The following is a 22914-nucleotide window of genomic DNA, read 5'->3' on the forward strand; positions in this document are numbered from 1 at the left end:
CATCTAAAAGAATTTTGGAAAATTTTAAACATTAATCACAAAACATGATGTTTAAATTTTTAAAATGTATTACAGTAAAAGACACATGAACCTGAGTCCCTTTCAAAATACTCCCCTGGCTTTGAACACACTTATCCCATCATTTTTGCCACTTGTGAAGCTGTTCTGAAGTTCTCTTTCATGAGTGTCTTTAGTTGTGCTGCCATGGCTATCTCAATATCTAGAACTGATTCAAAATGTTTCCCTTTCATGGTCATATTGACTTAGGGGAAGAGCCTGGAGCAGCATGGTGAATAAGATGCAGATCTGGTGGATAAGGTGGATGAGGAGACACCGTCATGTTTTTATTTGACAGAAATTGCCACAAACATTTGATTGAGAGGTGATCAGCAAATATGGTGAACGTTTAAGTAAAAAAAAATTACTATGGTAAAAGACGCATTGCATTAGCTGCCCCCCCTTACTTAAAGCACACTTATCCCGTCACTCTTAGTGAGATGTTTTTATCGTGTTTTTTAAATGTAAGCATCTCCATATTTCGATCACTCCTTGTAGCTATGTGCTGTGTGGTGCCTCAGGCATCCAGGCTTCTGTCTTGTCTCTGGGGTTCAGGGTTCTCTGGTCTGCGGGCCAACTGTGCTGCTCACATTGCCGTTCCAGCTTCCACGGACTCTTGACTATATTCATTACTATTATTGTCGTTACTTTACCACCAGCCCAGGGCGGCACCCTCTTGGGAGACCAGTGCACACTCAGCCCCTGGTTGCAGCCGTGACTTCCATAAACAGATGCTAAATGATTTCTCTCCACGGAGTCCCCAGAAGTCAACTGTCTTTTAATAACTGTCTAATACTTAGCACTCCCGGGGGTCCTCCTGAAGCATCACAAGCCATTAGACCAGGGGCTGCAGCCAAGAATTAATTGAGCAGCCGTCGGGGACCAGCTTCATGTCTGGGGAAGAATCAGTGGTGAGCAGCATCGGGGAGCAGATGGGGGAGAATTTCCGTCCCGTCTGTGTGTGTGAGCAAAGATGGACCTGCCGTCTGGAGCTAGGGCGGGTCCTAGCGCTTCTGCCTCCTTAGGGCTGGAAGCCGTCCTGGTCTGCAGGGTAAGGATGCACCGAGCCCCTTGCAGCGTTTCATTTGCTCCTCTCAGCCCCCAGCTCGCGGTGAAGAAGAGGCTGTGAGCCATGGCCTGTGTGTGCCGTGTGCACCTCCACAGGCACCTGCTCCTTCAGCGGTCAGACCTGTCCTTCCCATGGCTCTGACCAGGGGACCCTGTGCACCTGGGAGCTACAGGGATGGGAGCATCTGGGGAACAGGAGAGAGGGAGGCCGTCCTCAGGTGCAGACCCCCTCGTCTGACTTCTGACTCAAGGAGGCTTCGAGGTCCCTGGTGCTGGGCTGTGAGGCCTGCTGCCCTGTCTTCAGGTCCCCAGCTGCCCGGGGTGTGCCCAGGGCCAGGTCACAGTGGGGCCAGGTCGCTGGGCATGGGTAGAGCGGGGCATGGGGGAGGCTCCAAGACACACCCCTATCTTTTGGGGAGAGGTCTGTGTGCCCCTGGCCATTTCTAGCTCCCAGGCTCCACCCACCATGTCTGTGCCCCTAACACTGAGATGAGAATATTCCAATGACGGAAGATGGGTCAGGTGTGTCTTTTCTTACAAATCCACGTAGCCCCTCTGACAGCTGGTTTGTTTCCGCAGGGTGTTGAGATCAGCTTGGGGTGGCGTTCTTTCACCCGCCCATGTATCTGAGTGTGGGATTCTGGTGGCCTTAGATAGGCAGCCCCCGGGACATGGGGCACCAGAGATGGGCACAGGGGGCACCTGGGGACACGACTCAGAAGTGACATGGGCCCCTTGTACGGTGGGAGCAGCTGCCACATGGTGGACTCCGTTGAGGCTCGGGGAGGACAGCAGGATACCAGAAACCAACCAGGTCTGGGCCGGGTGGCTGGAGGCAGGCAGTGCCGGAGCAGCTGCGCAGGCTGTGGAAGACAGGACATCTGTGAGTGTGCTGGGAGCTTGGAGGACGAGGCCCCTGTGGCCGGCCTTGCAGCCCACTCCACGCCCTGTCTCCACCCAGCCCTGGGTCCACACACCCAGCCTCCCCGCCAAGTCCTCCAGCAGGGGCAGAGAGGAGGGAGAGCTTTGTCCTCTGCTGCCCGCGTGGCGAGGGTGAATCTGCACAGGCCTCTTGTGTCCTCGGGCCGGAGCAGGCATTGCGGACAAGTGTCTTCCTCTCTCAGACAGAGAGACTGCCAAGGGCAAGAATCCACAGGGAGGCGGGATGCTTGTGGGGATGCTGTGGGGAGGAGGGGGGAGGAGGGAGGAGGGGGAGGAGGATTGGGCAGAGGCTGGGGGCTGGGGCCAGATGGGGGTGCAGGCGGCGGGGTCAGGCCTGCGGCACCCTCGGGCAGGGGCTCGTCCGCTGTCAGGTGCGGGCTTTTGTCTGTGCCGGAGCTTGCCTGTCAGCCCCGCCGTCAGAGGCCTAATCTTTTCTCTCCGCGGGCTGAAAAGGCCCAGCATCCCATCAGGCGACACAGGGCTGCCTATTCTCCTTCCCCACGGAACCCAATCACTGGACAGCGCCGCTATAATTCACTCCCAGCCCGCCCTTTGAAAAGGTGGGCCGCCTCGGAGCTGCTCCCCGGCCAGATAAATCACGTACTCGAAAATTAACTTCCATTGAGAGGGAGGGCAGGACGGAAGGCTGATGGCCCGGCGCGGGCGGCACGGGTGACGGGTGTTGATAAATGTCAGCGCGGATAATTTGGGGGCTGTGATTAAGATCTTATCTAAGTGGGAAGTAAGTAGAAAGGACTCGAATCAACTCTTGCCCCGATCCTTGTTCACCAACTCCAGAAGTTCCTCTTCTCCTTTTATTTTTTGGGTGGATTTTAGCAGGGAAAACCAAAGATGCCTTCGTGGAAAAAGAAGTTGAATCAGGAGAGTCACGTAAAGGGATTAGACAGCTGGCGGGCACAGCGTCTCTTCCCCGGTGACAAAGGGCACAGGGACAGAATCCAACACCTTCTTTGTCCCCAAGTTCCTGCTTGTAAGAAATGTTAAAAACCCAGTGCCGATGTCCCCTGCTGCTGACCCAGGACTGGCCTCCCAGCCTCTGCTTTTTGCTTCTCTGGTCACAAATGTGATTTTGCTGCTGGGAAAGTTTCCCTCCAGTAAAGGGTCACCCAGTGCCCCCCCTGTCCCGGGTGTAGACAGGGGCAGGAGGCGGCTTGCTCATGAACATATGCAGCGTGCTCCGGAGGTGCGAACCTACCGCCTTCTTTTATAGGCCCAGCCTGGGTTTATTTTTGCTACCAGCAGCTTTGCAGGCTGCAGCTGAGACGGACTTTCTCTTGGATGGTGCGTCTGTGGGGCCTGCTCCTGATGACCGTCGGCCGCTTCCCCCCATGCCAAGTTCATGCAACGGGGCCTGCCTGGGCCGTTGGACCCTCCAGCCAGGCGTATGTTTTTTGGCCTGGGCTTCTGTTAGCTTTAGGGGGAGCCACACGTATTGACCAGTGCACCTGAGACCTGCAAGTCCCCTAATGGGAATCTCTCCTGCAGGTGCAGGTGGCTGCACATAGACCCACCTGGGTCCTGGCCCCTGCTGTCCTCCTGTGGGGTAGATAAGGAGCTGGACCTTCATGGTAGGCCAGGCTGTGGGGACCAATGGAGTCATATTTGCAAGGGCCCAGCACACAGACATGGGCTGGGACGTCTTCGGGGTCTGGTGTGCCAGCCCTGGTCAGTGCTGTTGGAGAGGGAAGGACATGGGGGATGTGGACATAGGGTTCCTGCATCCCATGTCCACAAGAGCCTACAGCCCCACTCAGGCTCAGCTGGGTCCCTGGGAAGGAAGGAACGGGGAAGCAGGCAGTGAGGAGGGCGAGGGCAGAGGCCTGGGGGCGGGGTGGGTGCCAGGGAAGGGGCTGGGTCTGCAGCAGGTCTGGCCTTGGCCATGCCTGACAGCTCATTGCTGGCAGTCGGAGCAGGGGAGCTGTTCCGTGCACTGCATGCAGTCAAGCAGCGTCCCTGGCTTCCCAGATGGAGTCCGGCAGCCCTCCCATAGTGGTGACAGCCACAGAGGTCTTGACACCGCACTGGAGGGGGGAGCCCTCCGGTGTCCCCGCTCCATGAGTCCTGTATTTTTTCTTGAGAATATTTTATATTTCCTTAAAAAAAACCAGAGTGTACAAAGGGACAAACACTGGAGCCATCTCTCTCTTCAGTTTGCCGGTGACATGTTAGACTGTGTTAACCCACTAGTAGCATGCAGAGGAGTTTCAGGGTCAACGCTGCCAAGTTTGAACATGTAGATCCGCATGTAGAGGTTGGTTTGGAATGCTGCATTGTATCCACACCCACACGCACACGCACACTCACTCCTGCAGGAATAGTGATGAGCTCCAATCGGTCCCCTGAGGTCCCCTGGGCAGCCATGGAGCAGGGGGGCCCACAAAAGTCCCAGAGGGAGGAGAGGGAGGGTTCCTACAGAGATGCAGGCCTGGGGCACCAGGGTGGGTGAGAGGGGAGGTGCTTTCTTCCACTCCAGGCCACACCCCCTGGCTCCCAGACTGGCCCTGGCTTGGGAACTGGAGCCAGGTGCTGCCCCTCTCTGGCCTCCCCTGATAACTGGCTTTGCTGGGCTGGGTGGGGGGCACTTGCCTGGGATGGTGGAGGTCAGGCCCCTGACCCCTCCTGGTCCCTGGCACGTCGGGGTGGAGGGGCTGTGAGCACACGGTGGCCCCATTAGCGCCCATCAGGGAGGGATGTGGGAGGCTTGGAAAGTGGCAGGTAAAGCAAACACCCTGGCTCCTAAGCAAACCCAGCAGGACAGGGAAGATGACAAATGATGGGATTGTGTCAGCCCCGGAGCGGATTGGACTAACGGCACGCTGGACTTTGCGCTGTGAGGATCAATACTCCATCAGGCAGCAGCGCGCTGGCCCCGTGAATAGCGCTCGTGTGGACAAAGGGGAGGTCGCAGTAGTCTACACACACAGCCTCGGCGCTGGCCTTTCCTGTAAGCTAATGAAGCCACGAGGGGCCGGGGCGTGGTGGGCTCCAAATCCCCCCGGCCACTGGAGCAGAGGGCGCCCTGGCCCAGGGCCATGCCAGGCTGCAGAGTCCAGCACCTCCCGCGAGGCTGCAGGTGTGTGTGCTGAGGCCTCAAGCCCGAGCTCCAGTGTCCCCACCTGCTCTACCTGTCCGCCTGCCCCAGCCTCCTGGACGGTGAGCTGCAGGGTCATGGTGCTCCAGGGAAGTGTTATGGCCTCCTGCCCTGTGCCTGGCTCCAGGAGCTGCCATGTGGCCCGCAGGTCGGTGGCTGGGTATGGTGGCAAGTGCTGAGTCCTGACTGGCTTGAGGCCAAGGCCCCTCACCCGAAAGAAGTTGAGTGAGTCCTTCTGGGGTCAGGAGGGTCAGAGCGGCACTTGCCAAGGTGCCTGCTGGCAGCAAGGGGTGTGGTCTGGCGGCCGTCTGGAGACATCGCTGGGGCTGGCTCAGTCGTTCTCCCAGGGATGAGTGGGTGGGAGGAACATAGCTGACTCAGGACAGCGGCCCGTCCCAGGCCCCAGGCCACTGTTGGAAGCAGATCTCTCAGGGATGGACGCCAGCCTGCCTCTGTCCATGTCTACATACAAGCGTCTGTCCCTTGGTGTGTACTGAGCATGCTGTGCACAAAACTGAAAGCCAGGGCCAGGGAGGTGGGGTGGCCTGGGAGGGACACAGCACCCTCCCCCTGGCCACCTCCCCTGGGGACTTTACCCCTGGCCAGGCACACTCCCTGGGGGCATAGACAGTCTCTTCTGCCCCTATGGGATCCACAGCTAACACCATGTGGCCCATCCACCTCTGCTTTGTGCCCAGGCTCTGGCCACGGGATGGTCAGGGTCTCCCTGGCCACAAGGCAGGCCCAGGTGGGAGCAGGGGTCAGAGGGCACTCCTTACCACGCCCTGTGACTTCTGCCCTGGCTGGCGACTCGGCCTCAGGCTGTGGACCTCAGTGGGCCTCACCTCTGAGCTCATGCCTGGCCCTGGAGGTGGGGTGGGGGTGGCTGGTGGGCACAGCACCCTATAGTGCCCATGTGAAGGATTAGGATGGGGCTGCTGGGGGGGCCCCGTCTCTTCTGTGGGGTAGACCCCCTCTTTCATGCTTCTCTGCTCTAAGGTTTTTAGCTACGGCTTTTCCAGTTAACATCCTCTGGAGTAATTCATTCCTGGTTTTCGGTCTCCACACCGGGCTCTGAGAGCTGCCCCAGGCTGGCCCAGGTTCAAGGGCACTTTAAATACAAATATGGCAAGCAGGGTCCAGGCGCGTCAGCCCAGCATTCCGGTGGTCATGGCTGCGGCCCTCTTTAAGGGGAGGAAATCAGATTAGACCGTGCAGGAATGGGGCCAATTGAAACCAGGGTTCGAGGGTCTACTCAGCCGTGGCTAGAAGGCAGTGGCCGGCAGGTTGTAGGGGGAAGCAGTCTCCTTCCTGTTCCACAGCTCCCCTGACCCAGGAAAGCTGGCGAGACCCAGGTCTAGGGGGGCTGGACAGAGCACTCCGACACTGTTGTCATCCACCCTGGCCTCCCCACCAGGCTCCCGTGTCGCCTCTGTGCCCCAGCTGTCTTCTGCATAACCCGCTGTGTGGGTCAGGCCAGAAAACAGCCTCTGCCCCAGTGTGAGGAGTCTGGGTTGGGGGTCAAGGGCTCCCCATAAAATTCAGTACCCTCACTTAGTCCAGGGACAGGGTTGCCTCTAGCTGACCAGCGGGGCTGAGCCACAGTTGTGAGCACATCCCTGCCGCAGGAGGCAGGTGCCGGGGTCCCAGCTGGACCAAGAGAGACCCTCGTCCCAAGGAAACTGGAGCTCTCGGTGGTCCCGATGGGGAGCAGCAGGCCGCAGTGCTCTCGGACACCTGGACCCTTGCTCGGGCCACACTGTCCCAGGGGATGGTGGGGGAGCAGGGGAGGCCAGGCTTGGGTCACAGGCGGGAGGCTCTCTAGGATGGCTGTATCTCCCCTGTCCAGGGCCTGGGGAGCCCCAGTGAGGTGCAGGGCTGGGGCTCAGAGCTGACAAGAGATGTGCTGGACCCGGAGTCAACCTGAGCGCTGTGAGGGGTGTAGACCCAGGCCCATGTGCACAGGGCTCTGTGTGTGCAAGCGTGTGTGTGGGTTTGCAGTGTGCAGACAGATGGCTCGAGTCACCAGCAATAGGAAGGATGGAAGGGTCCCTCACCGCTTTTTGCAGCACTTTTCCAAGAAGAGACCCTGGCCATGGGCAGGTGTGCAGGGTCCCGGCTGAGGGGTGGCTTGGTCTCCGGGCAGGTGGGGAGGAAGCATGTCCTGCCATCGGGGGTGGACTGTGGGGACAGCATCATCCCCCGACACCCTCCCAGCCCTCAGCTGCTTCCCTTGCTTCTTGGGCCACCTTCATGCCTAGGCCCTTTGTGCGAGGGCTCTCTGGCTTGTGACTTCCGGTTGGACATCTATCGACTCTGGGTCTGCATGGATGCCCCCTGCCTGGCAGGCCGCCCTGAAACCCCTCTTGGCCACAGGACCTCCTCACCAGGCGCTGGAAAAGAAAGTGTCACCTGCCTCGAGGGTTGTGCGTGGAGTGGCGTGGCTCAGCCCCGCACAGTGGTGGCTCTTTGTTCAGCCAGGCAGGTGACCCACCCGCAGGCTTGCCCTCTGGGTCCAGTTAATTACTTCTCTCCAGACCCCAGCATGGAAGTCATTTTCCTGAAAGGATAGGGCGGGCGGGGGGCTCTTGTGGCCCGGCTGGGGAGAGAGGGGTCGAGTGTTCTCAGCACAGTCTCAGTGGCCCCAAACTCGGCCCTGGGCGTGGGGGAGTTGGGGTGCTCCTGCTGGGGCTGGCGGGGTATTGCTGTCTGTTCGCGTCTGACTTGGTCTGAGGGTCCCTGGGTCGGGCGGCACGCGGGGAGGGTTCCGGACGCCAGTCCTCAGGCCATTTTGCCACCCTGGCCGAGCAGAAGAATGTGGCGGTGCAGCTGGGGCCGGCTTTGCACAGTGAGACTCCGCGATGGATTCTTTTTCTCCTTGTGAGCGGTAGTTCGGTGCCTGGAAGCGGCAGCAGGAGCTGAGAAAGGCCTGCTCTTGCCACGCCGGATCCTGTCGTTCTCACAGCGGACATAGCTTGCCTGCAGGGTGCCGGGGAGAGGAGAGGGGCTGGCGGGAGGCCCCTCAGAGCCCTACAGCCCCCAGAGCCCCTGCTGCACCCAGAGGCCATTTCTGGAGAGGACAGAGGGAAGGGGAGTGCCCTCCCCAGCCCAGCAGCTGTGCCCCACTGAGCAGAGGAGGCTGGCAGCTCCTTCCCAAGGGGAAGGGACCCAAGGAGAGGCCAGGGCTCGAAGCCCTCCTTGCTGGGGAGCAGGTGGAAATGGTACACCTGTTAGACATGGTGCTTGCTTCCACAGGTGGCCCTGGAGCTTCTGTGGGGAGGGGACAGGAAGACAAGAGCCCAGCCCAGCCACAGGGCCTTCATCACTTCAGAGCTCGAGATGCAAGCAGTTAAGGAATCGGCCAGATCTATAGGGTGTCCACACTGGCCCTGTATCACCCTGTCTCACAAATACCTTGTGTCCCTCCACCCTGGGTCTGGTAGCCATCTGTCCCTGGGTTCTAAGGGGCTTGGGGCACGTGGCTAGTGTGCTTCAGCCTGGTTCGCGTTGCTGCCTTGCTCACTTGGACTCTGATTGCCACCCAGGGTGGGGCAGATAAAGAACGCCAGAAGCCCGGTAAACCCTATGCTCAAGGGCAACACGCTGCCCACGGCTGGGCCAAGACCATAGGAGCAGCAGGTGGCTGGCACTTGTTCATGCACCTGGGGATTGTATACAAAAAAGGCCACTTTAGGTGCCCACCAAGTCATCTAATTTTAGGGACCCCCAAGGATCAACCACCCCCCTAAAACCCAAGAAAGAGGAGCCCACAGTCTGGGAAGCCATGGAGCCTCCGCCGCCACTGCACTCAGACCCCACCAGCACCTCTGATGCAGACGGGGCAGTGGGTGCAGGGAGACCCCAGCCAGACGGAGCCGGGTGGCCAGGAGGGGGGCGAGGGGGCCCGGGAGGACCATTAGAGACGACTTCCCGCTTCTGCAGAGAACTCCCTCTGTGTTTAGAGTAGAAACAGGATAGAATAAACTTGTTAACATGTCAGAATCTTGTGTTGGGACAACATAAGTGGGTGTTTTCTTCTCTGTTCTTTCTGTCGTGCAGAAAATGCTGCAATTAGTACCCAGCTCTTGAGGCAGGGCCGGGAGGCAGGGAGGCTGCAGGGCCATGTGGGCCCTCGCTGCGTGGGGTCACTGGCCTGGCAAGATGCAGCTGCCCGGGGCCCCTGCCCGGGGAGACCCCTGAGCCCACCCTCCAGCAAGGCCCAGGGTCTGCTCAGGAAAAATGCACCGGGGGCGGCAAGAGGCTGACGCTGCTTTTTAAAAGCAGCTTTTATGGCACAAACCTAAAGCAATGCACTGCTGTGTTCAGGAACGGGCTCAGGAAAGACCAGCCTGATTCGGATGCAGCACAATAAGAACAGCGTCATGGGTTGCGTCGTGGGAAGCAGCACAATAAGAACAGTCTGTGCCCGGGGACACCCGCGAGCCCTGCTATAGCCTGCAAGGCTCCAGCCTTGGCCAGGACCGGGAAGTGTGGGACAAAGGGCAGCAGTGAAAAATGAACGGGCTTCCGAATGCGCAGAAACAGATGTGGGTCTCTCCCCGCAAAGGGGTCGACAGGGAGCCGCTGCAGTGCCTCACAGGCCTGGGGGACGGTGGCCTTGGCTGACCAGGCTGTGCACTGCCTGGCCCCAGTCCTTGGTGTCCAGGCAGGCCCCCCTCCAGCCAGCTGCCCGTCCCGAGGGGGCTGAGACCCCTGGAATGTGTGGCCTGGGTGGGATGTGGCGGGGAGGAGGGGCTGCAGCCACGTCAGTAACCTCGGTGATGTAGTGAGTGAAACATCATGAAAAATGAAAGCAAATCCTACTCTAATCTCCTCGAACAAAGGCCTTTCAGTTGGACCAGAGCGCCGGGCTTGGGCAGTGGGTATCGCCAGATCTTTTATATTAAACGTGCACCCGGCGGAGTATGGATCTTATTAGGGGAACGGCACCGCACCTCGAGCCCCTTTCCTGCACACAGTGCCTGGGGAGGTCAGGCGGGTGAGGCTGCACCCCGCCACCACCCAGCCGCGCGCGGCCCGCGGGGACTGCCTGCCGGAGCCTCTGCGGCCCAGCTGCCCGTCCCTCTCAGCCTCTTCCTGCAGTGGCGCCGGCACAAACCAAAACGCACCCTCTCATGACTTCCCAGTGGCTCCCCAGCTACCTTGCCTTGACCCTCCGCGAGACAGTCCCCTGTGTCTCACTGTTGTGACCCCAAACAGCCCCACAGTGGTCCGTCACGGAAAAGCCACCATGGCTTGGTAGGTTTCCTGCCGGTTGGGCGCCTTGTAGGTTCTCACCAGCCTGACTCGAGATTTGCTTTTAAAGCTTTGCTGAGAGGCCTGTGGGCCACTTGAAGGTGACCTGCCCAGCCCCCCAGGCCCCTTGGCAGTTCTGAGCAGTCCTGTGAAGTTTAGGGTTTTGGGTAGAATAAACAAAACTCAAGTGCCTGTGGGGAAAGAAAGGATCATTATATGAGCGGAAAAAGTATACATCTGACTGCACAAATGCCAGGGTGCTGCCCTTCCTTACCCTGCCCCCCCACGAGGCAGAGCCCAGGAGAGGAAATCAAATTTAGGGTTTCCCTTACTGGCCAGAATTTTTAATTTAATAAAGGGTGGGGAGATGCTGTTGTATTTTATTTTATTTCTACTTTGAACAGGTTGAATCTTCCTGTAGGCCCTAGGAAGGCGGCTGTTGGGAATGAAAACCAGCCCTGGCCTTGAAAATTCAAACCAGGACCAGGGAGCCGGGCCAGGGGGTACATCTGAAAAGGGGGCGACAGGCAGGAAGACCCTGCAGGGAGCTGAGGCTCGGGAGCACTGGGGGTCTGTCTTGTGCTCTAGGCAGTGGGGTGCAGAGAGCTGAGGGACTGCTCCCATTAATCGTGTCCTGGAGAAGCGGCCCCCAGTTACATGGAGGCTGCGTGGCTCTTTGCTGCCAAGGCTGCAACGCCAAGTGGCCACACTCAGGCAGCATGTGGCAGCTGTGATGTTGTCCCTGACACACTGACAGCTTGTCACCTGGTGCTGTCCTCCAGCAGCCTGGTCCTGGAGTGTGGGTGCTCCGAGGCCCTCGCAGGTAGGCCAGGCCCCGCGGGTGCTTATGGCCATTTACCTGGATCATGTCCCTCAGGAGGCAGCCCCACAGTCCTAGGGGACGGTCTTCCACAGAGCACTGGGGCAGTGTGTCTCGGGCTTCTGTGGGGCAAGGCAGGGGCTGTTAAGAAATGCTGTTTCCAAACTCGGCTGGACCAGGTCCTCCTGCAGCCTGGAGCCTGCAGGGGCTTCCTGGGGCCACTCTGTTTCACAGAGGTGCCTCCTCCTCTTGAGTCCTTTCTGGTGCAGAGTGGAGCTCCACTGCTCGGGCGTCTCGGGTGAGGCAGATGTGGCTGGGCCAGGGGAAGGGCTGCCTGACCCACGTCCTCTCCCTGGGACGGCCAAAGCCAGGGCTCCAGAGCAGCTGGAGCTGGGAGCGGAGACCGGACGGTGTGACCCCTAGTCCTTCACTTCTGTTCCTCTCTGAGGTGGCCGGGGTTGGGCCGGAATCCAGGCCTAGTGCTTACTCCTGGGATACCAAGTCCCAGCTGTGGGGCCTCTCTTCATGGGAGTAGCACGAAGGGCCAGCATCTTTGTCAAGAGTAAATGAACGGGGTCTCTGGGCTGCTCATCCTGGTACACCAGGCACCCTGGCTCCTGGCCCTGTCCCTCCGCAGGTGGCCTGTTAGGACTTCCTGCCTTTCTCTCACAAGCTGGCTCCAGTGCCCAGGCTGGGAGTGACCTCCTTGCACAAGGCGTCCTTGGCACTCTAAGAACTCCCACACCTGGGGGTCCTGGGGACGAGCTGGACTAGGCTGGACAGAGTGCTGGGCACAGTGGCCCTGGAAGGAGGTCTATTTTCCCGTGCCTCGCCTTTGACCTGGGCAGGGACCCTTAGCTTTCGTGGCCTGGACACGTGACCCACTGGCCAGTAACCGGCAGTAGACAGTGCGGAAGCTGCCGTGCCTTCCAGGCATGGTCACTCAGGTGGCATCAGTGGTCCTGCCAGGCTCCAGGCGGGCAGGGGAGAGGGAGGGCAGGGTCAGACAGGCCTAGGCCCCTGCCCCTGCCCAGGCTGGTAGCAGTGCCACTGGGACACGCTCTGATCTGGGGGGACCCTGGCAAGGGGGTGAACCTCATGGCCTCGAGGCTGATGTCAGGTGTCCTCCATCCACAGCCCAGTCCTCCTCCGGGCTGGACAGACCCTGGGGCAAAAAGACCCAGGAAGAGGTCCAGGACCCCGGGTGACCTTGGGAAGGCAAGACTGGTTTGGCCCTGGTTGTAGGGGCCACTCCCTGGTGCAGGGCCCTGGCCTTGGGTCTCTGGAAGCCCGATAGGCCAACCCGAGCCAGCTTCTCTGTCAGGCTTCTCTTTCCCACTGAACTGATGTTTCTGCTGGCTATGCATGGTCAGCCCACAGTCCAGGCCTGAGGTCCCAGAGCTGGCTGGAGAGAAGACAGCCCTTGGACAGGCACCTCCTGTAGCCCCTGGCTGGGGCCTCCCCCATGTAACACGGGCATGGGTGTCTACTCTGCACCTCTCCAGGGACAGCTGTGTGACCAGCAGGTCACACAGGGGGAAACTGAGGCCCAGAGGCACAGCAACCTGCTCTGGGCCCCTTAGCTGCTGCTCTGAGCTTCCAAGGGCTGAGCGGCTACAGGGCTGGACAGGTCCTCTGTAAAGGCAGGGGTGACTCAGGTGTGAGGCAGGTGTGACGCAGGTGTGAGGCAGGTGTGATGCTGGTGTGGCTGTGCCCCCAGTGCAGGTCTGGACTAGTTGTGAGTTTAGGAGACAATTTGTACCCCACCAGCCTTGGTTGTCTCTTCCAGGGAAGAAAGAAAGCCCCGCTCCCTCAGAGCTGGGCTGCTTGCTGTCGGTCCTGCAGGTCGGTCCTGCTTGCTGTCAGTCCTGCATTTGCGATGTGCCCAGTTTGCTCAAGGGCACCGACCCCGCTGTGCTGGCCCCTCAGAGCAGAGCACGCCTCGGGAAAGGGGCAAGGCCAATGGGACCCAGGTCCCCGCGCCACCCCGGTTCATTAAGGGCTCAGCTCCTTTGTGGGCGCCGAGCTCCGGGCCCATTGCTGTCAGGGGCTGTTACAGCATAATGACAGGGGCATTAGAGGCCGGGAGCAATTAACAGGCTGCTTAATTAGCACGAGGAATTAGCGTGCGAGGGCTGATCTTCCTGCAAAGCCTGCAAGCGGCAGTTATCTGATTATGCATTGATCGCTGGCGAACCAAGTCCCTAGGTAATCGTCTCGGTCCTGCAATCTGTGAATATACAACTGTTTAAATATTCCAAACTCAACTGTCTCAGTAAACGAGGGGAGAAAGGGACCATTGTGGGCCAGGGTCCTGCTGGCCCCCCCTTCCTGGCCCGGCTCCTCCGGTTGCAGAGGCAGCGGCGCTGCCCTGGCCCTTGTGTCTGTGTGGCTGTCCAGCCGGCCTGATGCGCCTGGGAAAATGTCAGCCAGCCGGGGCTGTCCCTGAACCCAGGAGCAGACAGGGACAGACCCATTGTGCAGATGGACATGGCGAGGCCTGAGGGTCTCGTGGCAGTGTCCAGGTGGCCCTTGGCCCTGAGCTCAGGTGGTATGTTCAGGAACTGTTCGGTTCGGTACCCGGTTGGCTTTGGAGACGCAGGGCATGTGCCCAGCGGTGCCAGCAGCATCCTGCTAGACTCCTCAGTCTCTGGGGCACGGAGGCTAGGGCTGGAGCAGAGGCTCAGAGGCCTGGGCTCCCTGGTGAGCCCACATGGCAGAGAAGAGGCCTGCTGGAAGACGAGATCAGCGGGATTCGGGCAGAGGTGCCAGGACAGGGCAGGGGGCCACGCAGGCGCGCAGACGGGAGGGTGCAAGGGTGGTCGAGAAAGGCTTCCGAGTCCGGGCGGCACGTGGGAGGGAGGCGGGCACTGGTGTGCTGAGGTCAGGCCCAGCGCTCTGCCCTCTCCGCTGGTCGGGGCCTGTTCGGATTGGGGCTTGCTTACCCGCCTACCGCAGCAGCACCCGGGAGGCCCCAGAGCCTGGCAGGGCAGCCGGATGGCACTCGGTCCTGTGCAGGCTCGCTGGGTCCGTCCCCGCCACGCCAGGCTCAGCCCAGCCCACGGGAGCTGGAGGCTGGTGGTGGGAACGCAGTTCCAAGGAGTTTTAAAATGAACAGGGGAAAGACCGAAGAAGAGAGAGAGAGAGAGAGAGAGAGGAGAGAGAGAGAGGGAGAGGGAGAAAGAGACCCAGACAGCCTGTTGTTTTGCAAAACTCAAAATAGCTTTCAGCGCTGTGCTTTTTAAAGAGGAATCTTTGCGCTCTTCCCGGTCCTCGCTTGACCTCCCCGGCTTCCTGGCAAGGGAGCCAGCTACAATTTGGCACCGAGTGCCTCAAATGCAGAACAGGGTGCATACACTTCGCCAAAAGCTGATGTATGTTGGTTTCATGAACTTTGCTTCCCTTGCTTGCTACATCTGATATCATCTTACCCAGACGATGCCCTCTTGAGATAGGGCCCCCACCCCTCGACGCCGTGGGTGCAGCCAGTGGCCCTCCTTCTGTCGCCCACACGCCCATGCATCTGGGGAGAAAGGAATCTGGTTCCTGCTCGGCCTAGCCCCGGCTTCCCTGCACTTGGGGAACCTTTATCGGGCTCAAATGATTAGACCTGGTTTCTGGTTTCATTTTGGAAGCCTGGCTGCTGAGCAGATCCCTTCGGCCTGTAAAATGATCCAGCTGCACCAGGCTACTGCTTCCCCTGTGCCGGGACAGTAGGCCGTGGGTTGGCAGATCGCCCCGGCCAGGCCCACTGCTGTCAGAGGTCAGCCACATCGCAGAGCAGAGGCCGGGACGTCCGGGCTCGTGGGAAGGTCAGGGTCCCCACGGAGTCAGCACAGTGCAGGGTGCCTCGGGACGGGGGCGGAGCAACCAGGGTGTGGGGTGCCAGGTGCCGAGCCCAGGGTCAGCTGTGGACCTGGCCCCTGTGGGGAGCCTCCAGCTACACAGCCGATCGCTGAGGAAGGGGCCAATGTCTTCCCTTCCACTTCAAGGACCCTTGAGTGCAAACCTGGCTTCCGTCAGCCCTGTTGAGAGGTTGCCTCCCCGTTCTGTTTGAGAGAGACTTCTGCTGCATTTGTCCAAGGAAAGGAAGATCGAGGTCTGCATTATGGCCACCGAATGAGCCCCTGGGAAGGAAAGCAAGGAGCAGGCAGCCTGACCCGGCAGCCGGGGTCCTGGGGTTGTTGCTTATCCCTGGTGCCTTCCTGATGAACCTGGGGCCTGAAAATCACCTTTGACTTCCCAAGTAGGGAATTTAAGGTTCGATTTGAGCGTGCTTCTGTACCTCTTCCTGGTCTGATGTCCTGCGCATGCCCCAGAAAGTGAGAGTCCAGGGCCCCAGCACTCTGGGGGCTCCCAATGGGTGACATTTTCTCCCACAGTAGGGACTTGCAGGCTGAAGGCACGAGGGTGGAGGAGGACTCTACTCAGGAACCCAGGAGGCGGCTGTCCCCTGTGTGGAGGCAGCTGGCTGAAAGGATTGGCTAGAGAGGGGGAGAGCGCAGTGTGTCCCAAAAGCTTGTGGGTTAAGGGTGGGGCGTGCCGGGCAGGCACCCCGGTGGTGCATGCGTGGGAGTGTGCGTGGGTGCACTGCTGTGCGCCTTGCCCACTCTGTGGTCCCTGGGGGCTGAGCCGGGTCCCTTGTGTCCCTCGGCCCTGCCTGGTGGCGGGGTCTGCAGCCCACCTGAGCGTGGTCCCTGGCTGTCGGATGCCACAGCGGAGCTCGGCTTAGCGGTGTGCTCTTGCCTTGCTGTGCTTGGTGCTGTTTCCCGGGTGCTCGCAGTGCCACTGTCCCTGGGCTCTGTGGGGACTGCCTGGCCTGGAGGTCACCGCCGTGGCTGCCAGCCTCAGTTTCTCCATCTGGGCGGCGGGAGGGGCTGAGCGGGCAGCCACAGGGCGCTGGGGTGTCGCTTTCCTTCCCAGCCCAGGTGCTGATGGGACCCATCGCCTCTGCCAGGCTCTATCTCCTCTTCCTCTGTCCTTCCCTCGGTATACGTGAGCCTCACACGAGTCCCCACGTGTGTGACAGACATGTGTGCATATAATTTACTCCACTCTATTATATATAACTTATCTAATGTAATGAATTACATCACACTTACCAGTAGTTTTCACTAGATAGTGCATTCTTATTTTATACAAAAATGCACCTTCCACATTGTAGGTGGGGATGTAAACTGGTACAACCATTATGGAAATTCCTCCAGGATGGAGATTCCTCAAAAAATTAAAACTAGGGATTCCACTTGACCCAGGTATTTATTTCCCTTCTGGGAATATTCTAGAAAGAGTTAGACAACATATTATAGCGATTCATGCATACCTGCGCTTATAGCAGCATAAATCACAAGAGGCAAATTTTGGAAGCAGCCTACATGTCCATTAGCAGATGAATGGATAAAGAAAACGTGGTATTTAAGGTCTGTGCAAAGGAGTCTTACTCTACCAGAAAGGTAGAGTAAGGAAAATGGAGGAAAATGGAGGAAAATTTGAAGGAAAATGGAGGCACCTTGAGACCATGATGTTAAGTGAAATAAATCAGGCACACACGCTTAAATATCGTATCCTTTCTCTTCTGTGAGAAACCCAAGTTATAAATAAAGAGCAAAATGCAAGGTAGATAATAGGAAGTAGAGAGCTAGAGCTTGTACAGATGGGAAGAGGATGAAGAGATGGAGTGAAGGAGAAGGGGATGAGCAGAGAACTAAGGTGTGCTATGCCCATGCTCCGAGTCCCCACGAGGAGCGAGGTGAGCGTGTGCTGCATACACACACTAATGAAAAATACTGCAGCCCCAGTCATAGCCACCAAGGATAGCATTTAATGGCCTACTGGGCCCTTAGCAGCTGGGCTCGGTGCTCAGGCCCAGAGGTTTCCACAGAGTCGGAAGAAAGATTTCTCCAGTGTGTGAGCTGTTTACTCAGCCGGCCCATCGCCCCAGGATCTTGGGGGCCCAGGGTCTTGGGGGAGCTAGCGAGGCTCTGCTCTCAGGGAGAAGCCAGCAGACCTCTCTGTCGCCCTGTCCTGTGTTGGCCTGGCCGGTTCCTGGGGTGGGGTGAGAGAAGCTGCCCCTACAGCTGCGACTCTGGGAATGGCTCTGGGGTCTCAACCTGCAGCTGGGCCTGGCTGGCTGGGGTCCCAGGGGTGGTGGGGGTCTCTGGAGCCCACGGGGAGCTGGGGCTGTCCCTGGAGGCACATGGGGCTTAAAGTCACACAGCCCAGCGCATCCTTAGCAAACCGGGCAGAAGCGCAGACACCACTGAGGCGACAGGACTTGGGCGGGGCGAGCCTATGTCCCTCTGGTACAGTCGGGTGGGCACCCCATGGCTGATACTGTGAGACCCTGGAGGCCTGGGCACTGCCAGCAGCTGGCTGCCCCTGCACGTGGTTTCCTCTACAGTCCTGGGGTGCTGGAGGAGCAAGCAGCTGCTCCGCATCCCCGCCTCTCTTCTGGGCCCCCACCTCACCGCCTTCCCTTTTGAGACCTTTGTCTGTGGTTTCTTCATTCTTAAGAGCTGATTGGAGACAATTTTCACCTTGTTCTATTGAGTGAGGTCGCCTTTTCCGGAAGCTGTGTTTTCTATGGGGCAGTCCTTGCTTTGATGCCGCTGGGGAAAGGAGATTTGGGGAAAGGGGAGTTCACAGGCTTCCTGCCCACTCTTGGGCCTGGAGGCGAGCAGTCCCTTGCGGAGATGATGCCAGCATTGTCTCGAGGACTCGCCCGTCCTGTATTCCGGTGTCGCTGGAGGGAGGGAAGGAGGCGCTGCTCTGAATCCTTCCGGGACGGTGACCGGTCCCTCTTCCTCCGCAGCAGGACTGTGTGGCTGCCTCCTCCGGGGGCTGGCTCTGCTGCTCCTAACTCTGCCACACCCACGACATTCGTCATTTCATTTTGTTTTGTCAAATCTTTGTACTCCGGATCAGATATTTAAATTCAGGGAAAGGCAAGGCCTCCTCTGTTTCAAACACTTCTTGTCATTGTTCTGTTTTATCCCCACCACCACCACCCAAGGAAAACTGTGGGGTCAGGGTTTCAAATGTAAGGGGGAAAAGGGGGTCTATTTTGTAATGCTGTTACATTTCTAGGTTAAAGGTAAGAGAATTGGAAGCTTTAGAATTCCCCTTTGAGGAATGTGATATCTCTCTTCGTTTGTTCAAGTTTTTTAAAAAACATTTTTCACTAAAATTTTATAGTTCCAGTCATCAAGGCTCAAAAGATTTCCCAATGAGTTTTACCTCAAAGGATTTTTTTTTTTTTTTTGGAACCGGGGATCAAACTTGGATCCTTGTGCTTGCGAGGCAGTAAAAGGACTTTTTTAAAGCAGGAAAGTAAAAGAAAAAAGTGTTTTAAGTGGAAATAATTAAAACTCATATATCCTTTTCCTTTACTACCTGGCATGTAGGAAGATAATTTTAATGAGACAGTTCTAGAAACAATAAGCAAATGCTTCCACGCCCCTGGGAAAGCTAGGGCTCCCTGCTTGTCTGGGTGGTGTGGGCTCCCCTCCATGGAGATGAGGTGTGCCGGGTGAGCCAGGAGCTCTGGGGCTGGAGGCTGCTGCCCCTGGCTCTGCCCAGCACACTGGGGTCCCCGCTGGGGAGCTCTGCTGAGCTGTTCCTGCCTCTGCCAGGCTTCCCTGCCTCCTTCCTTCCCAGCCTATGTCCCTTGATAAGCTGTTAAATTAGCCCCATAAGACTTAAAATGCTAGTCCATTTAATATGTAAACAATGACAATTTTTTTTCAAAGGGTTTAGGATTTAAATTAGTTTTTAAAAAACCCAATTACTGCCATTTAATTTGGAGGAGAGAGTTCTTTATGTGCTAATTATATAGTTGGGAAATGAGCAATCAAGGGCACAATGGGGCATTAAGGGCACTTTTTAAAGGTTTAAACTTATTTCTCTGAGTTTGGGGCTTGGAATCTGTGTTCTAGTCTCTGCACTGTGAGCACCCAGGGGGCCAGGGCTACAGACAGAGGACAGATTGTGGAACCGGGATGAAAGACCATGTGACTGTACAGCAGAGCAGAAAACGTGGTCTTATAGGATCTTAGTATTTCATGGTGTCAGGACAGAGGAAAGGAAGCTGCTGCGTGGAGAATTTTCTGGAACCTTCTGGAATCACCTGGAGCTGTCTAGAACATTCCAGAGCCTTCCAGAGGGGCACATACATTCCACCAAGTGTTGAGCTGTAGGAAGTAGCCTCATCAAGGTAGCCGAATGTAACCCAGACCCTTCAAGTTGCTCTAAATATCTGTCCTTCCTCCATCTTGTCCTCTTTTCTCCCCTCACATTTCTCTCCAAGAGCCGTGGAGTGCGCCTGAGGCCCGGAATGCTTTTGAGCCATCCTGTCCACTCTGTTGCCTGGAGGTGATTCACTTATAACCGCAGACCTTATGTTGAAGCAGCGTGACCCTCATTTGGCCCAACCTGCTTTGGGTACATCCTGTTAGGAATTCTGGGGGCCGAGGGGTTTTGGCAGAGTCACTGCCTCTCATCACTGCAAATGCTGCATTTCTTTCCCCAGCCAGTGGAGACACTCATAATTGACACCGCGCTGTGCTTAACTCCGCAGGACCACAGATGTTTACAGGAAACACTGCTGCGGCTTTGGGTTTGGGAAGTTAGCTGGTTACCTGCACCAGGCAGGTGTGCTGTGCAATGCTTGGGCCCTGTGTGTCTGGGGTGGGGGTGGGGGGTCCTCTCAGGGAGCCTGGGTAGGCCAAGTGGACTGGGGTCCCCAGTGTCCTATAGGCCAGGTTGTCCACCCAGCAGGTGGCTGTGCAGGAGCTTGACCCTAAGGGCCAGTGTGAGGGGCACACTGCGGTCTGGCTCGCTCTTCCCAGATAGGGGAAGCGGGGCTGATTTGCCCACTGGCAGACTGGGGCGGGGCATTTCCAGGTGGCAGGCCTGGGGCTCGGGCCTCTGTCCACAGTGCTTTCCTAGAGATAGTCCTGGGGGCATTTTGCAGTGGGCGAACCTGGGAGCTTGGCTTCTGAAGCCACTGTCTCCACGCACTTGCTTATGAAACCCAGTGCTCTGCTGTCCTCACTGTGGTGTGTGGACAGCAGGGCTGTCCACGGAGATACTGGACGCCGGGGCAGGTCCATCTGGGGCACCTCCCCTCGCCCTCGTCAGGACCCACCCACAGGCTCGCCTGATGTTGGATGGTGTCTGATTTCTACAGCTGACCCACGGGGGAGTGGCTCCTTCACTCCCAACACCACTCTGTAGGGGTGGCAAAGCTGCTGGACCCAGCTCCAGGCACCTCTAACCATCCCCGAGGGCAGTGAGGGCGCCCCCTTGAGGGTGAGGCTGGCACCGCCTGCCAGACAGAGGCCTGGGGGCCTCTGGGCTTCAGTGGGGAACCCATGCAGTTATTCCACATGGGCCAGACCCTCCTCCCCAGGAAGCCGCACCCGGCTTGTTCAGGACTGACCCGGGCTGTCTGGGCTCAGCCTCGAAGCCCACCCTGGGAGGAGGTGGTCAACCACCTTGTCCGGGGAGGAGAGAGAGGACTCGTCCTTAGTAGGGGTCTCAGTGGTCAGAGTGCCCCATCCTGCTGCTAGGGACAGAGGGAAGCCTGTGCTCACCAGGCTCCCCCAGGACAGCACTCGCGCAGAAGAGGCAGAGGGCACCAGGCTGGGAGGAGCCTGGGACTTCAGGAGGTCCCTGCAATGTGGACCACCTTGATTTCTGAAGATGAGGAGCTGGCTAGCCCCAGAGGTATGCGCAGAGGGAGGGAGTGCTGGGTGGCAGGCACCATGCAGCATGGGGACGGAGGGGGAGATGTCGTGCCCCCCCCCCGCCAGCCACCTCTGGCCATCTGCACGGGGGGCCAGGTCTGCTTCTGAGGTCAAGTCCAAGGGTGTGTGGGGGCATTCGGGAGCCACCTCCCTGGTCAGGGAGCCAGGAAAGAGTAGTGTGCACAGCCAGCAGCTGGCGTCACAGAACACTGGAAGGACCTTGGCCTAATTGCTCCGGCAAAGCCAGCATCGGCACCTAGAGTGTTCGAAGCAGCAAAGATTACACTTAAAGCGATTAGACAACTTACTTTCTTTTTCAAGACATTAGCTGGTCAAAAATGACAAAAATGTCCTTAAGCTGAGACGAAGCACAGGCAGGAACAGGCGGCCTTTTGTTCGACCGGCAGGTCTGGCCACCCACGCCTGCGTGTGGCACCCAGGAGCTCACCTCTCCATCGGCCAGCAGAGGAATCGAGGGGAATTAGCCAGGGATTAGACAGCCAGGCTGCCGGGGTGGCCGTGGAGTCGCTGGCCACCCACCCGCTGGGCCTGGGGTCCAGGGTCCACGTGGCGGCTGCCAGCCTGGTCGGGGTGGTGGGAGGGAGGACGCCTTTCCTAGGTGCTGGCTCACTTGCTTACTGGGGGCTGCGGGATGCTTGCAAAAGCAGCAAGAAGGCCCAGAGGCCTTGGTCCCCTCCTGGGAAGGAGGGCCCGAGAGCATGAACTAGGAGGGCCCCCGGCTTTGGGGGTTGGGAAGGGTGGGCCTCTGCCGCTCTTCCGGGCCCGCAGACACCGTCCGGGACCCAAGACTTTCTCAAGGAAAGAAAACACACAGCCGGCATTTCTTATCTGAGGGCAAACAATGAGACCGCGGCTGTCCAGGCCGGGGCTCCACAGCACATTCAGGGCGCCAAGGGCTCTCAGCAGGCCCTGCCAAGGCCGGGCACTGACCCTGCCAGCCACTCGGTCTTGGTACCCTGAGCCAGGGGAGCTCCCCCTCCGGAGGGCAGGTGACACGCCAGCTGTGGGCTTGGGTAACTCGAGCCGCTCTGCTCAATGCGCCCCTGCGTGGCAGTGACAATTAAAGGGTCTCTTCACTGGCTTCCGAGCAGGGGCATTGTGGACCAGCACACCCTCCCGGGCTTAGGTGTAATTATAGGGTCGAGTTACCCCGAGAAGCAGGTATTTGCATTGTTTAATCCAAGCCTCCACTGAGCTGGACCCTGCCATCCCACCGAGTCCCCCGTGCCTCCCCTCGTCTCTGAGCCAGGTCACCCTTTGCCCCCAAGGCCCCTCCTTGCCTCCCCCTGTCCTGGGCCCAGAGCAGGGTCCTGGCGAAGGGGTCAGGGCCACCTTGAGGATACAGATACAGATGTGGCACCGGGGAGGGACAAGGCGCCTCCTCTTATTTCGCCCACAGTTGAAGCTAGAAGTCCAGGTGCAGGAGATTGTTTTGCTCACATTGTCCGGGAGCCATAGACACTGGCAGAGGCGGGGCCGGGGCCTGGGAGCTGCCCCCCAGGAGGAGAGGGGGTGTTGGGCAATGGCTGGGGCCGCCTGCCTCGGCGTTTCCCAGTGTCCAGCCCTGGGTGATGCTGACCCGCACGTGAATTTGGGGACCCCATGGAACCTGCCTGGGGGCCCCAGCCCTGCAAGGCACCAGTCGGGAGGAGAGCAGATGCCGCAGGGGTGTCCACCTCGGGGCGTCTCCACTGTGGGGTGGCTCTGCGTGTCCATTTGCGGGGAGATGGAGCTCCGGGGAGAGTCCAGGAGGGCGTCTCAGAAGTTGCTAAGCTGGGGTTTGAGCCCAGGTCTGGCTACACCCGGGCCTTGGGGGCCACTGTCACTCTGGAGCTGTTACTCTTCACTGCATGGCAGAGCAGGGAAAAGCAGCTTCTGGCTTGGGGTGCAGT

At 58.6% G+C, this 22914-nt stretch overlaps 1 protein-coding gene across 4 annotated transcripts in view; it reads left to right on the forward strand.

Moving 5' to 3' along the window:
* Nucleotides 1–22914, forward strand: part of Prdm16 (PR/SET domain 16) — a 282822-nt gene that overhangs the window by 33786 nt on the left and 226122 nt on the right. For 2 of the 4 annotated variants that reach the window (XM_087214367.1, XM_087214368.1), the window contains exon 1: nt 7818–20981. The exons of 1 other annotated variant lie outside the window; for it this stretch is intronic. In XM_087214367.1, the coding sequence (XP_087070493.1) occupies nt 20933–20981 (49 nt within the window). In that variant the 5' untranslated portion in view covers nt 7818–20932. Of the gene's footprint in view, nt 1–7817; nt 20982–22914 lie in introns of those variants that run through there. One more of the 4 variants, XM_087214369.1, reaches the window with a different exon arrangement.

The sequence above is a fragment of the Heterocephalus glaber genome, unplaced genomic scaffold (assembly GCF_053883595.1).
Source record: "Heterocephalus glaber isolate CG9 unplaced genomic scaffold, H.glaber_assembly_v1.0 deba00001447, whole genome shotgun sequence".
Taxonomy (NCBI): domain Eukaryota; kingdom Metazoa; phylum Chordata; class Mammalia; order Rodentia; family Bathyergidae; genus Heterocephalus; species Heterocephalus glaber.